The sequence below is a fragment of the Ursus arctos genome, unplaced genomic scaffold (assembly GCF_023065955.2).
Source record: "Ursus arctos isolate Adak ecotype North America unplaced genomic scaffold, UrsArc2.0 scaffold_12, whole genome shotgun sequence".
In the NCBI taxonomy this organism is placed as follows: domain Eukaryota; kingdom Metazoa; phylum Chordata; class Mammalia; order Carnivora; family Ursidae; genus Ursus; species Ursus arctos.
Genome location: NW_026622786.1, coordinates 62,468,948 through 62,481,528, shown reverse-complemented (window position 1 = coordinate 62,481,528; position 12,581 = coordinate 62,468,948). Strand labels below are relative to the sequence as shown.

Genomic DNA, 12,581 nt, shown 5'->3' with positions numbered 1-12,581 from the left:
TACCACAATAAAATAGAAGATTATGTAGATTTACATAGATGGGTGGCAATTCTGAGATGGTAAGTATGTTTGAATCCTTACATGCAAAAAGCCAGGGCTGCAGCACCTAGAGACAGGGGCCCAAGGGCTCAGTAAAAGGGACTCATGGTTACAAACTGAAAGCATTCCAAATGAGTCAAGCTATTCACCAACCTTTTCGGAATTCAGGCACATAATGGTATGTCTTCTCTCCCAGATGGATTAAGAAGTTGGAAAGGTTCCCACTAATCGCTATGGCAAAGACCAGTGTGGCACATATCCAAAAGGGGCCTGCAAAGAAAACCAGAAAATTCAGTCATGAAAATGAAGCACCAGCTTCTGGACGCTTACAGAGTAATTTCTTCTCTCCCTTGCCCTATTCATGTAAGCAAGGGAAACTGAATTTTAGATGCAATCAATACACATTTAATGGGAATTTTCTTTTTTTAAAGGTCAAACACGCAACTCAGCAATTAGGTGCATTGAAGACAGGGGAGACTGAATGAAAAGGCCAAAACACCTTCCACAATTAGGTAAATAAAGACACTAATTTGTTTAGAGCTTCTTTTATTAGAGGGTCGTCCAAAAAATCATGGACATTTTGCTAAATCTTTGCCATCGGGATACAGGAAGCAAAGGTTACTTCCCTTATCTAAGCGCCAAATATTAATTAATGCAGAGAAAAGTAAACCGGGCAGGTCCTTCCGCAGTCTAAACAGAAGAGCGAGTGGAGCAGAACACGGTAGGGAAGAGTTCATTTAATCTACCAGGTCATCGTGGTTGTGTGTGTGCACGTACTGCGTGTTTAAGGCTTGTTTTTTTAATGAGAAAGTTATACATGCACACAGTTCAGTGTTCAAAAGGTATAAAAGGAGGGGCGCCTGGGTGGCACAGCGGTTAAGCGTCTGCCTTCGGCTCAGGGCGTGATCCCGGCGTTATGGGATCGAGCCCCACATCAGGCTCCTCTGCTATGAGCCTGCTTCTTCCTCTCCCACTCCCCCTGCTTGTGTTCCCTCTCTCGCTGGCTGTCTCTATCTCTGTCAAATAAATAAATAAAATCTTTAAAAAAAAAAAAAAGGTATAAAAGGGGATCTAGAGAAAAATAAACTCCCCTCTCTCTCTGTTCCCTAGCTCTAGGCATTTCTCCTCCCCAGAGCTTGCCACCACAACCCGTTTCTGGTGAATCCTGCCAGAGATTTCTTTTTCTTTTTTTTTTTTCAAAGATTTTATTTATTTATTTGACAGAGAGAGACAGCCAGTGAGAGAGGGAACACAAGCAGGGGGAGTGGGAGAGGAAGAAGCAGGCTCATAGCAGAGGAGCCTGATGAGGGGCTCGATCCCATAACGCCGGGATCACGCCCTGAGCCGAAGGCAGACGCTTAACCGCTGTGCCACCCAGGCGCCCCCTGCCAGAGATTTCTATCTACCTATAAACAAATGCATATTTGGCGTGTGTTTACATAAATGATAATAGATAGATATAGATATATCTTGCTCTGTACTATTTTCACTTTATTATATCCTAGAGATTCCACCATAGCTATTCATAAAAATCAGCTCATTCTTTTTTTAGTGGTTATCAAGTATCCCACTGAGTGAATGAGTACACCGTGCTTTGCAAATCCCTATCACTATTTCACTTGATTTCATGAACGCCACCCTTGTGTCTCCCTATCCAGATAAAGTGCTTTGTAGAACAAACAGAATTTTTTTTTTTTAAAGATTTTATTTATTTATGTGACAGAGAGACAGCCAGCGAGAGAGGGAACACAGCAGGGGAGAGGGAGAGGAAGAAGCAGGCTCCCAGCCGAGGAGCCCGATGTGGGACTCGATCCCGCAACGCCGGAATCACACCCTGAGCCGAAGGCAGACGCTTAACGACTGCGCTACCCAGGCGCCCCAAGAACAAACAGAATTTTTTAATTGAGAGATTTCTAATAAATCTTAGGAATTTAATTTTTCAATTTCACCAGTATTTTGCAACACCTTTGGGAATACCTACAGGCACCCTGACATATCACAATTCAGAAAGTTACTGTGCTGTGGGAGATGCCTGGAAGAAATGGGTTAGCGCTTCTCCAAGCCAGGCTGGTTTCTGAAGGTGGGAAAGGGAGCACAAGTAATCCACTGGGATGCTCCAGAGTCACCAACAGTGGCTTTCCACAAGTTGCTGCTGACCTACTAGCCAGCAAGCGTTCTGCTACCAGACGAAATCTTGTTCACTGTATTATTCTGCGTACCGACCATACAAAAGATGCAGCGAACAAGCAAGACCAAAACACCTCCTACAATTCAACAATTTAAAAAATCCCCCGAAGCTGTGTTGAACAAATGAACAAAACTGACCATGTGTGGTCAATGGGCTGAGACCATCCAAGCATACTGTAGTTCCCATAACTAGAAAGCAGAGAACATCATACCCTATTGTTCATTACTTGTAAGAACGCACTGTCCTCTAGACCCTGGGCTGGGTGCTGGGGACATGATGATGCACAACAGATACTGTGACTGTGTCCTGTGCCTGTGGGCACACAGGAAGCTCGGAGAGACACAACCACCCGTGCATCCCAGGGCCTGCCACGTTGCTTTAGATGTCTTCTCGCTCCCTCTTTCCTGCCAAATTCCTACTCTTATTATGGCGGGGGGGGGGGAGCCTTAATTTAGTTTGCATTATGCCTTTTTATATTACAAAATATTTCTGACATACAGGAAAGTACAAAGAACAATAACACAAACACTGGTGGACCCATAGCGCTACTTTTTAAGTCTTTCTAATGGTCATACTACTCACATCCTTCTACAACATACTTTTTCTCATTTATCTCTGTTCTGAGACTTATCCACATTGATGCTTGTCGATCTCATTCATTCATACCACTTACATCCCCACCAGACATACAAAAGTCTCCACTGCTGAGCACATTCTTGACAACTCTCCGTATCAATGTTTCCGAAGATCTGACTTAAGAGTATGTCACTCCTGTGCTTAAACCCTCCAATGGCTTCGCACTCAAGTAAAGACTGAAGTCCTCACTGTGGCCAAGACCCTACACAACTTACCCCTCCACGTTGTCTCTCTGACCTCATCTGCTAGGTCCCCTTCTTCCCTCTGGCCCAGTCACGCTGGTCTCTGCTGTTCTCTGAGCATACCGAGCAAGTTCCTGCCTCAGGGCCTTTGTGCTGGCTGTGCCCACGGCTTTAGATGCCTTCCCCTTAGATATCTACATGGATTGCTGCCGATTCCTCCAGGCCTTTACAGTAAGTTCACCTCTGAATTTTTTTTTTTAATTCAAGTCCACCCACCCACACAAACTTTCTTGTCCTTTAAAATTTTCACCTTGGCATTTATCACTAGCATATATATTTGACTTATTTTATGTGTTTCTTGTTAAGCTCAATAGATTCTAAACTGCCTCAAAATAAGCATTTTGGTCTGTTTTTCTCACTGCTCTATCTCCAGTGCCTACAATAGTTAAGTGCTCAATATCTGCTGAATTAATTGAATGAAGACAAGCCAATTTGTACGTTAGTTAAAATGATGAGCATAATATCTCGTTTTGTTTTTATTTCCCTGATTATAGGTGGGCCTAAGCATCTTTTCATGTATTTGTTGGCCATTTGGGTTTCCTTTTCTGTGAATTGCTCGTTTTCTCCCAGAACTTATCATTGATTTTATTCTTATAATTGGTAGGAGTTCTAAACTTAGTCTTGCTTTTCATCCTTTGTTGCTTATGAGAATTGCAAATATTATCTCTGGCCTGTGGCTTAATTACTTTTTTTTTTCCTTCTTACTTTGCTTATGGTTTATTTGGTGATGTAGAAATTTTGTATTTTAGTTTACATGTAGCTAAATTCATCAATCTCTCCCTCCAATTCTGCAGACCAGCACTTCTGTCGTCTTTTTCCTGACCACTGCCTCCCACCTTCCCGCCAAGGCCCAGTCCTCTCAGCTATCGAACACTTTACCTATTTAGAACTTCCTTTTTTTTTTTTTAAACACGTCTATGAGCTCATGAGGCTAACAGTGTTGTGGAAAGACGCAAGCTTTGGGTTCAGATCCTGGCTTTGTCATGAGAGGCAGCATAACAAAGTCATGAAGAATATGGGTTATGAGCTATGCTGCTGATTTGAAAACTGAGCTCAGCCACTTACTAGCTATATGATCTTGGGCGTGATACTTGACCTCTGTGTGACTCAGTGTCTTCATCCACACAATGGGATAATAAGAGTATCTACCTTGTAACGTTGGGGTTGTCATGAGGATGCAGTGACTTAATACAGGTTCTTCCCCAATAACAGGGGCACACGGGAAGCACTGAGAATGTCTGCTAGTGTCATTTTCATTGCTAACTCCATGACTATGGGCAAGCTGTCCTCCCCAAACTTTCATTTTCTCTTTTGTGAGACAAGGCTGCCTCGGAGTGTGGGAAATAAAGCTGTAAAACAGTAACACAGGGCTGAGCTCTTGGCACTTGTGAGGCGCTCAGCAGATGTTAGTTCTCTCGCTTCTCTCTCCCTGGGGGTGGAGACTATGACTGTGTCTTTGAATCCTCAGTCTGCAGCACGAAACACGGTGCTCAAAAATTGTTGGCTGGCTTACTCTGTGACAGGCGCTGACGACATGGATCACTCAGACACACGGCCCGTCTCTCAAGATCTCAGGCTGGAAGAATGAACGAGGGAGCTGGAGAGAAACCGCCTTGGCAACACTTCGACGAGAGGCGTGGGCCAAGGCAGTGCTTTCACACGGTGCTCCCTGGCGCTCAGGCGCTGCCGGACATCTGGCTGGAGCTGCCGGTGCTGCCAGAGAGAGGGGCTATACAGAGGGAGCCTCTCCTCAGCCTCCCCCACAGCCACTCCGCTTTCACGGGCTGCCAGTATTGGACATCCATGCCATGCCAGTTGATGAAAAGGTTCTGTAGCTTAAAACCACCAGGCGAACAGAACAAAGATGGGCTTTATGGACCCTAAACTGGTGCGAGTTCTACTTTTTTCGTTTGACACCTCTCAGCCTTGGTGTCCTCACAGGGAGAAGAGGGATAATCACACTGAATCTAGAGTCTTGTTGAAAGGACTCAACAGCGTATGCAGTCACTGGCACACAGTAGAACCTTACAAATTCCTTCTCCTCTTATAATCAACTATGTACACAGTATGTAACATATTACTCTAATACTAATTTAGGACTGAGCATACGTTGTCCTGAGCCTCATCGGGCTTCGGCTTCCTCATTTGAGAACTGGGGATAATGACACCCACCCAAACACTGCTGCAAGAAGGAAAGGTGACCACATACACAGTCTTTTGCAGAGCGCCTGCGCACAGAAAGCACCTAGAGCCGCTGGCTCTCTTCTCTTCTCCCTTCAAACACGGGAGGCCACAGTGGCGGGAACCCTTTCCCTCAGGAGCGCTGGGTGCGGGCCTCTCACCTTATCTCAGACACCAGGGAGGTCAGGGAAGACAGTCATCCCCCCGCACTCATGGCTCTTACAGACTTCCAGTGCCGCTGGCTGAGGCCCAAGGGGAGCCAGCTCGTCAGAGGGCACAGCTGGGACTCAGCACACGAAAGAGTAAGTGCAAGAGTCCCTTCCCCACACCTACCCCCACTACCACCTCCTCTAAAGTTAAAATCAACACTCTCCTCTTAAAGTGACTTCATTCATCTCAAGTTTGTAGCGTCATCTGGAGACTTTCAAAAGACAGACTAATTGCTTGTCATCGCGGCATTACTATAATACAGAACTGCATCTTCCCCAAAATGTTTCGCAAAGGTTGTCACTGATGTTCAGAAGGCTTGAATGCCCCGCCAACAGCGCACTTATCCAACTTTTCAGGCAACCCGCAGTCTCACCTGAATTCAACCAGCACACGGTGAAGAATCAGAACAGTGCTATACATACCGTAAAGATCCGGATTGCTGCGGATATACAGCCTCACAAAGTTTTTTCCGGGTATCGGCAAGACAGACCCTTTAATTCTGTCAAAGACCTGGAAAATAACACGGTAGTAAGTCTACTGAAGATTTCTTTAAAGTTTAATACATTGAAATACTGCAAAATCAAAACTCTGTGATTACAGCTTTTACGATGAGAGTATTTTCAAATGCCAACCTTTACTTTTGTAAGACCATATCCGGTATACAAAAGCTTTCACATCATGCGATTGTTTAACCATAGAAGACACAAGTCTCCATTACGGGTGAAAGGAAAGGTGAAACTGGTTTACAAACCTGGTAAGTGTCTACATCAAAGAATGTTTGATAGTATTCAAACGTCCAGAAGGGGGAGCTTTTCTTCTGTCCAGCAAGTAACTGTCAGAGGTAAAATAAAATATAATGAACACAGAAGTAATTTCCTCCTGTCAGCTACGCAGACACTGGGAGCTGATCTAATGGAAAATCAAGATGCACGGAAGACGGAGCCCTTCTGCATTCATCAACTTTGCAACAGCCGTGCCCAACTCAGCCTGACAGAAAATAAGCATCCATTCTGAAGTCACACCGCAAGGTTTCAATTCCTGGTCCGTCCACCAGGGAGAGACTTGACAGATCACTAGACTCCGTTCTCTAAAAAGTACAGCGAGCAAGACCCACCTCGTAGGATTATAGGAAGGATGGGCTCAGTTCTCTATACTATGCATCAGGTACGATAACACAGACACGCAAACACGTACAGATGGAAGGCAGGCAGTGTATCTTTTACTCCCGCCGCCTCAAGATTCTTACCATCACCACCTGATTTCTCAAAACTCTGATCTGATTTACTCTCACGTACTAAAAGCTTAAAATATACTCCTCTGACAAAACCCCCCCCTCAAAATTCCAATTTAGAAGAGGCACACTTGGGCCACATCTGTCCCAACAGCACGGCTATTCGACAGCGGAATGCAGGCCCCTTGCCACTTCGGGTCTTTCGTGAGGATTCACACAGCAAAAGGCACAAATGGCCTATGAGGAGCTCTGCACAGCAAGGGAAGATATTTTTGGTTCATTAAAAGGAAAATTTGTCCATAATTAAAGCTGTCCAAAGTGGCAGTGGCTGCTTTCCATGGTAATGAATAGCCCACTTCTGGAGGTATTCAAGTGCTGTCTTTCGGACACACCACAGACGGCATTCATATCTTGGGAGGGAAGCTGAAACAGGAAACTGAAGGTTCTTTCCAAGTCTAGTATTACAAGATATTGAACTCCAGAGACCCATGTTCCATCAGTTAGGACAAGGAATTCAGTATCTATCCTAGACTACTGGTAACATCTTCCCAATTCCTAGACAAATTAAGATAATGGATAGAATGTTCCAGTTTTAAGATTTTTTTCCCCTTACTCATTTTTCAAACTTTTGATGTCTACTGTTGCTCAATGTGATGGTTAATTTCATATGTAAACTTGTCTAGGCCACAGCACCCAGATATTTGGTCAGACATTATTCTGGATGCTTCTGTGATGGTGTTTTTGGATAAGCTTTACATTTAAATTGGTGGACTTTGAGTAAAGCAGATAGCCCTCCACAATGTGGGTAGGCCACAGCCAATCAGGTGAATGCCTGAACAGAACAAAAGGCCAACCTCTCTGAGCAAGAGGGACCTCTCCAGAAGACTGCCTTTGGACTTCATCGGCAATACCAGCTCTTCCTGGATCTACCGCAGAATGCTTTTGGACTCAAACTCCAACTCCTTCCTGAATCTCAGCCTACTGGCCACTTCCACCAGATTTTGGGGGCACCAAGCATCCACAATCACATGAACCAATTTTTAAAAACAAACCTCTTTCAGGGCACGAGAGTGGCTCAGTCCATTGAGCATCCGACTCGATATCCGCTCAGGTTATGATCTCAGGGTTGTGGGATCAAGCCCCACTTCAGGCTCTGTGCTCAGCACAGAGTCTGCTTAAGATTCTCTCTCTCCATCTCCCTCTACCCCTCCTCCCTCCCTCTCTTTCTCTCTCTCTCTCAAATAAATAAATACATCCTTTAAAAAAAAATTAAAAACACACCTCTTTCTCAGGGCACCTGGGTGGCTCAGTCAGTTGAGCATACAACTCTTAGTTTCGGCTCAGATCGTGATCTCCTGGGTTGTGAAATCAAGCCCTAGGTTGGGGAGTCTACTTGAAGATTCTCTCCCTCTGCCCTTCCCCCCACTCGTGCACGCACACGAAATAAAGCTTTTTTAAAAATTAAAATAAATAAATAAACCTCTTTCTCTATAAATACACATTGTATTGGTTCTATTTCTCTGGAGAACTCTAATTAATCATGTATACGGAGGCAAGTTATTTAAACTTTGTGCCTCAGGTTTTCCCTTTGCAAAATTGAAGATAAGAATAGTTCCTGGCATACGGAGTTGTTCTGAGGATTAAATAAGATGATCCAAGCAAGGAACTTTAAATGGTGTCTGCCAGCTATAAAACACAGAATGAACATCAGCTGTTGTAATGATAATGATGACGATAGTCAACATACTATTTTCTTATATTTCAGATGAGGAAACCCAGTTGTCGGGAAGTTCACGTACCTTACCCAAGACCACGTAGCTATTACTACTGGCTGGGCCAGGATTCAAAGTTAGGCTCCTAGGCCTAAGCTCTTGCCACAGTATCTAGTATACAAGGGTATTTAATTTAGCATACACCTCAATACTTATTTGGATATTTCATGGAGTTCCACAAAGAGCACCTGGCACGTGGGAGCTAAGCTATTTAGTAAGCCTGTGGACTCACTGCTATAAACTGGGGGCTCCCCTAGGGCATCACGGTCATGACTGTATTGATAAAATATTAATAGAAATGCTGTTTTTCTGGAACCCACTAACAGTACACACAAATAAATCTTTGTGATCAAAACCAGCCACCTGATACTCACCGTCCAACCAATGCAGAAACCTAGAAGTCTTCCTAGAATCCTTGCTCTCTCTCCTTCACCCCTTTCCCACCAAGTCCTATGGAGCCCGCCCCCTCACCACCTGTGTCCAACTCTAGTTCTGGCTTCATCACTTCTAGCCGAGACCACCTCCACGGCCTCCCACCTGGCCTTCTGGCCTCCGGTCTGTCTCCTTCCAATTTATACCCCACAAGGCCACAGTATCTTTACCTTTAAACTTCGCTGCCCATACCATCTAAAATCGTTCAGTAGCTCCTGATAGCTTTCAGAAGACAATTCCTACTCATTCGGCTGGGTCCTTGCCAGGCCGTGAAGCCTCATCTCCTGTCTTCACCTATACTTGGCTCCGTATGTATGTGAAGGTGGGAAACATGCTGTGTGTACTGCTCTTCTGTGCCTCTTTGCCTTTTTGAGAACAGTTCCCTTTGCCCAGATCACCCCCCCTCCCACCTTCTTCCCTTGGCCACCTCCTACGCCGGTGCCAAGACTCAGGTTAGGGGTCACTACCTCCACGAGGTCCTGGCTCTGCACCCGCAGCCCCGGTGTCCCCTCCACCGGCAGGCTTCCCGTGGGTAACAATGGCCTGGGTGCCTGTCTGTCTCTCGCCCGCCCCCACCCCGAGGCAGAGGACACGTCTGATCTACCTTTGGACTGGCACTGCCTGGCACTCTGTGTGGCACACAGGAGACAGTGAATAAATGCATGAAGAAGCTTTTAAAATTTTAAAAGGAAAAACCAATTTCAAAGGCAAGTTCAAACCTCAGTTTTGTCAGAGTCATCGTTTCCCAGCAACTCATCGTCCTCTTCTCCCCCTGAGCCTCTTGGGAGTCCTGGTTGGTGTGTCGGGCTTTCACTAGGACCCTCGATGTGTATTGTAGTGGCACCTGGGTTTGCCGCTGAAGTGGCTGCATCACCAAATTCTGAAAGCAATTGGAGACCTTACCCACATGGGAAACGCTATACTTTCAATTTTAAAGGCAAGCTGTTATAACCCCGGCTTTGCTATACACTCTATTTGATACAAACAGCAAAAGGCTCTGAAGAAAAACTCATCTAGAAATCAAGCTGACTTGGAAAAAGGATTACGAAGACAACACAATTTGGAGTCAAACCTAGATTTTAGTTCTGGCTCAGCTACTTACTAATGAAATGAGCCTGAGTAAGTAACTCAACCTCTGTAAGCCTCAGTATTCTTGTCTACGCAATGGGAAGAACAATACTTATCTTCAGAGAATAATATCTTCAGAGAATTTGGGGAAAGTTAGAAATCTTACCCAAGTAAAGTCCTTAGCAGAGTGGCTGGCCCATCGTGAGTACCCAATCTAAACCTCTCTTCTTTGATTCAAGTTCAAAGAATTTTAATGGAAGTTGTTATTTCCAAGAAGTCCTATGTAATTACTATGGAAAATATAGGGTCAAATGTAAAAGTAGAAAGCACAGAATAAATATCACTCACAGTCCCACCACATGGAGGTAAACACTAATAATTTTTGATATGTTTCCTTTTCTCTATATAGTGAATCCATAACATTCACGACAGTGACGAACATTCATTCATTCAACAAATATTTACTGCATGCCTACAGTACTGACCTAGGATGTGATACTATATAAACAATTTTGTATCCTGCTCTGTTGACTGGAGATTATAGAAAAATGTTTTTTCATTTTATATCAGTCTTAACAATAATCATTTTCATGACCATGTAATATTCCATCAGCTGGGAGGTGGAGAGACTAGGAGAGGTTGTTAAGTTGGATGTTTGGGGTGTTTCCAACTTTCCGTTATAAAAAGATCACCGTAAGAAGTGTCTGCATAGAAAAAGCCCTTGAGTTATTATCTATGAACACCTGTCTCCGCAATCACCAGGACAAAGGGCGCAAACCATTCATAAGGCTCTTAAGCCATGGTGATAAACTGCTTTCCAAAGGAACCTCAACTAGTCACACCTACCAGCAATGATCGAGACTTCCTGTCTCTGGCTATTCTAACAAACTTTATTTAGCTGCTTTTGAGTAAAACTCAAGAAAGCTCTGAACCTCAGAAGGATTCAGGAAGAGTACCAGCAGGGAACTATTATAAAACTACAAGCACAGGGGTGCCTGGGTGGCTCAGTCGGTTGAATGTCTGCCTTTGGCTCAGGTCATGATACTGGGGTCCTGGGACAGAGCCCCAGTCGGGCTTCTTGCTCAGCTGGGAGTCTGCTTCTCCCTCTCCCTCTGCCCCACCGCCCTGTTCGTGCGCTCGAGCGCTCTCTCTCTCTCTCTTTCCCCAAAAAATAAATAAAACCTTAAAAAAAAAAAAAAAAACTACAAGCATAGCATGAATCCTACAACCGGCAGTAGGATGGGGCTCTAGGATAACTAAGCCCACTCTTATGTCTTTCAGCTATGTAAACAGTTTTACGGAGAGAACCAGGTGACTAAAATTAATTAGGTGGCTAATAGGTGTCCATCAGTCAAGCCTCAGTCTGCAACGTTAGAGCAGCGCGGTGCTCTGGAGTGAGATGGTCCTTTGTGTCAAAGTTCAGACTAACATTCCATGACCTCAGGCAAATGACTCTGTATCTCTGAGTCTCTGTTTCCAAAATGTAGATAATACCTATCTTACAGAGAGATTTTGAGAATGATATGAGATAATAGTAAATATTGTCATAGCTATCATTTATTGGCCGGACGGGACACTAACATTTAAAAAGACGGTCACAACGGACGGGATCAGATGGAGGAAGATGCACTTAAGTCTCACATTTAAAAAGCACTAGTTCAGCAGGCAGAAGGGCATGCCAGAACGAGAGCGTCACTTTAGAGGGAGAAAGGACAAAGATGTTCAAAGGAGGATGATAACTCCTCTCCTTGCCGGGGCTAGGAAAGGCTTCTTAGAGAAGATGCTGTACGAGCATGGCCAGAGGCGGGGTGGGGAGGGCACCACGCACAGAAGGCACGGGACAAGCAAGAGCCAGAAGACGGGAAGTGCGCGCCCTGTCTGAGAAACAGCAGGTAGCATGGTTTGACTGGAATGTAGCACGTGTGTACCTCTCACAGGATGACTGGCCACACGTCCTGCTCCATATGAGATGAATATTCGTGGCCAGCTCAGCTCCTTGAGAGCAAGCCTGGTGTGTTCTTTATTTCCGTCACCAACGTTCTCTGCTTCTACACGCTGGCACACCCTACGCTTTGTGCGGCCTCTGTTCCTTTTCTGACACCGTGTCTTCCACCTGAAGGGTCCTGATCTCTAATTTCTCACCTGAACTTCCATCTGCCCCAGGAAAGCCTGCCACGATCCCCACAGCATCCTGCACTCTCTTCTAAAGAGCAAAGTCCTTAACACCGTTTACCACGTCCTCTGTGATTTGGCTCCGGCCTTGTCTCCAACCTCGCCTTGTGCGAGTCTCCTCCGCCATCTGTGTTCTGGCACACTGGCCCTCCTTCAGTTACTTGGGAGAAAAAAGTCAAACAAACCTCCCTCCTCAGGTGCTTTGCATATGCTATTCTCTACGCTGAACTTTCTCACACTGTACTCAGAAAGGGTGACCAAGGAGGGCTTCTCGAATGAACTGAGATTTAAACAGAGTGAGGGAGCAAGCCACGGGGCCATCTGGAAGAAGAATTCCCAAACAGAAAGATGGCACAAAAGCCCTAAGCTGTGAGTGTCCTTGGTGCGTAGGAAGGACAGTGACAGGCCCA

At 45.1% G+C, this 12,581-nt stretch overlaps 1 protein-coding gene across 3 annotated transcripts in view; it reads right to left on the bottom strand.

Annotated features, from left to right (window-relative positions):
* The window catches only part of YIPF1 (Yip1 domain family member 1), a 35,910-nt gene that overhangs the window by 21,127 nt on the left and 2,202 nt on the right, over positions 1-12,581 (bottom strand). For all 3 annotated transcript variants that reach the window (XR_003315908.4, XM_026498047.4, XM_026498048.4), the window contains 4 exons: positions 9,651-9,811; positions 6,248-6,328; positions 5,919-6,006; positions 193-309 (listed from right to left, as the gene is read on the bottom strand). Coding sequence is in view for 2 of the 3 variants with exons in the window: in XM_026498047.4 (XP_026353832.2) it covers positions 193-309; positions 5,919-6,006; positions 6,248-6,328; positions 9,651-9,811 (447 nt within the window). In the remaining variant the exon portion in view is untranslated. The remainder of the gene's footprint in view (positions 1-192; positions 310-5,918; positions 6,007-6,247; positions 6,329-9,650; positions 9,812-12,581) is intronic.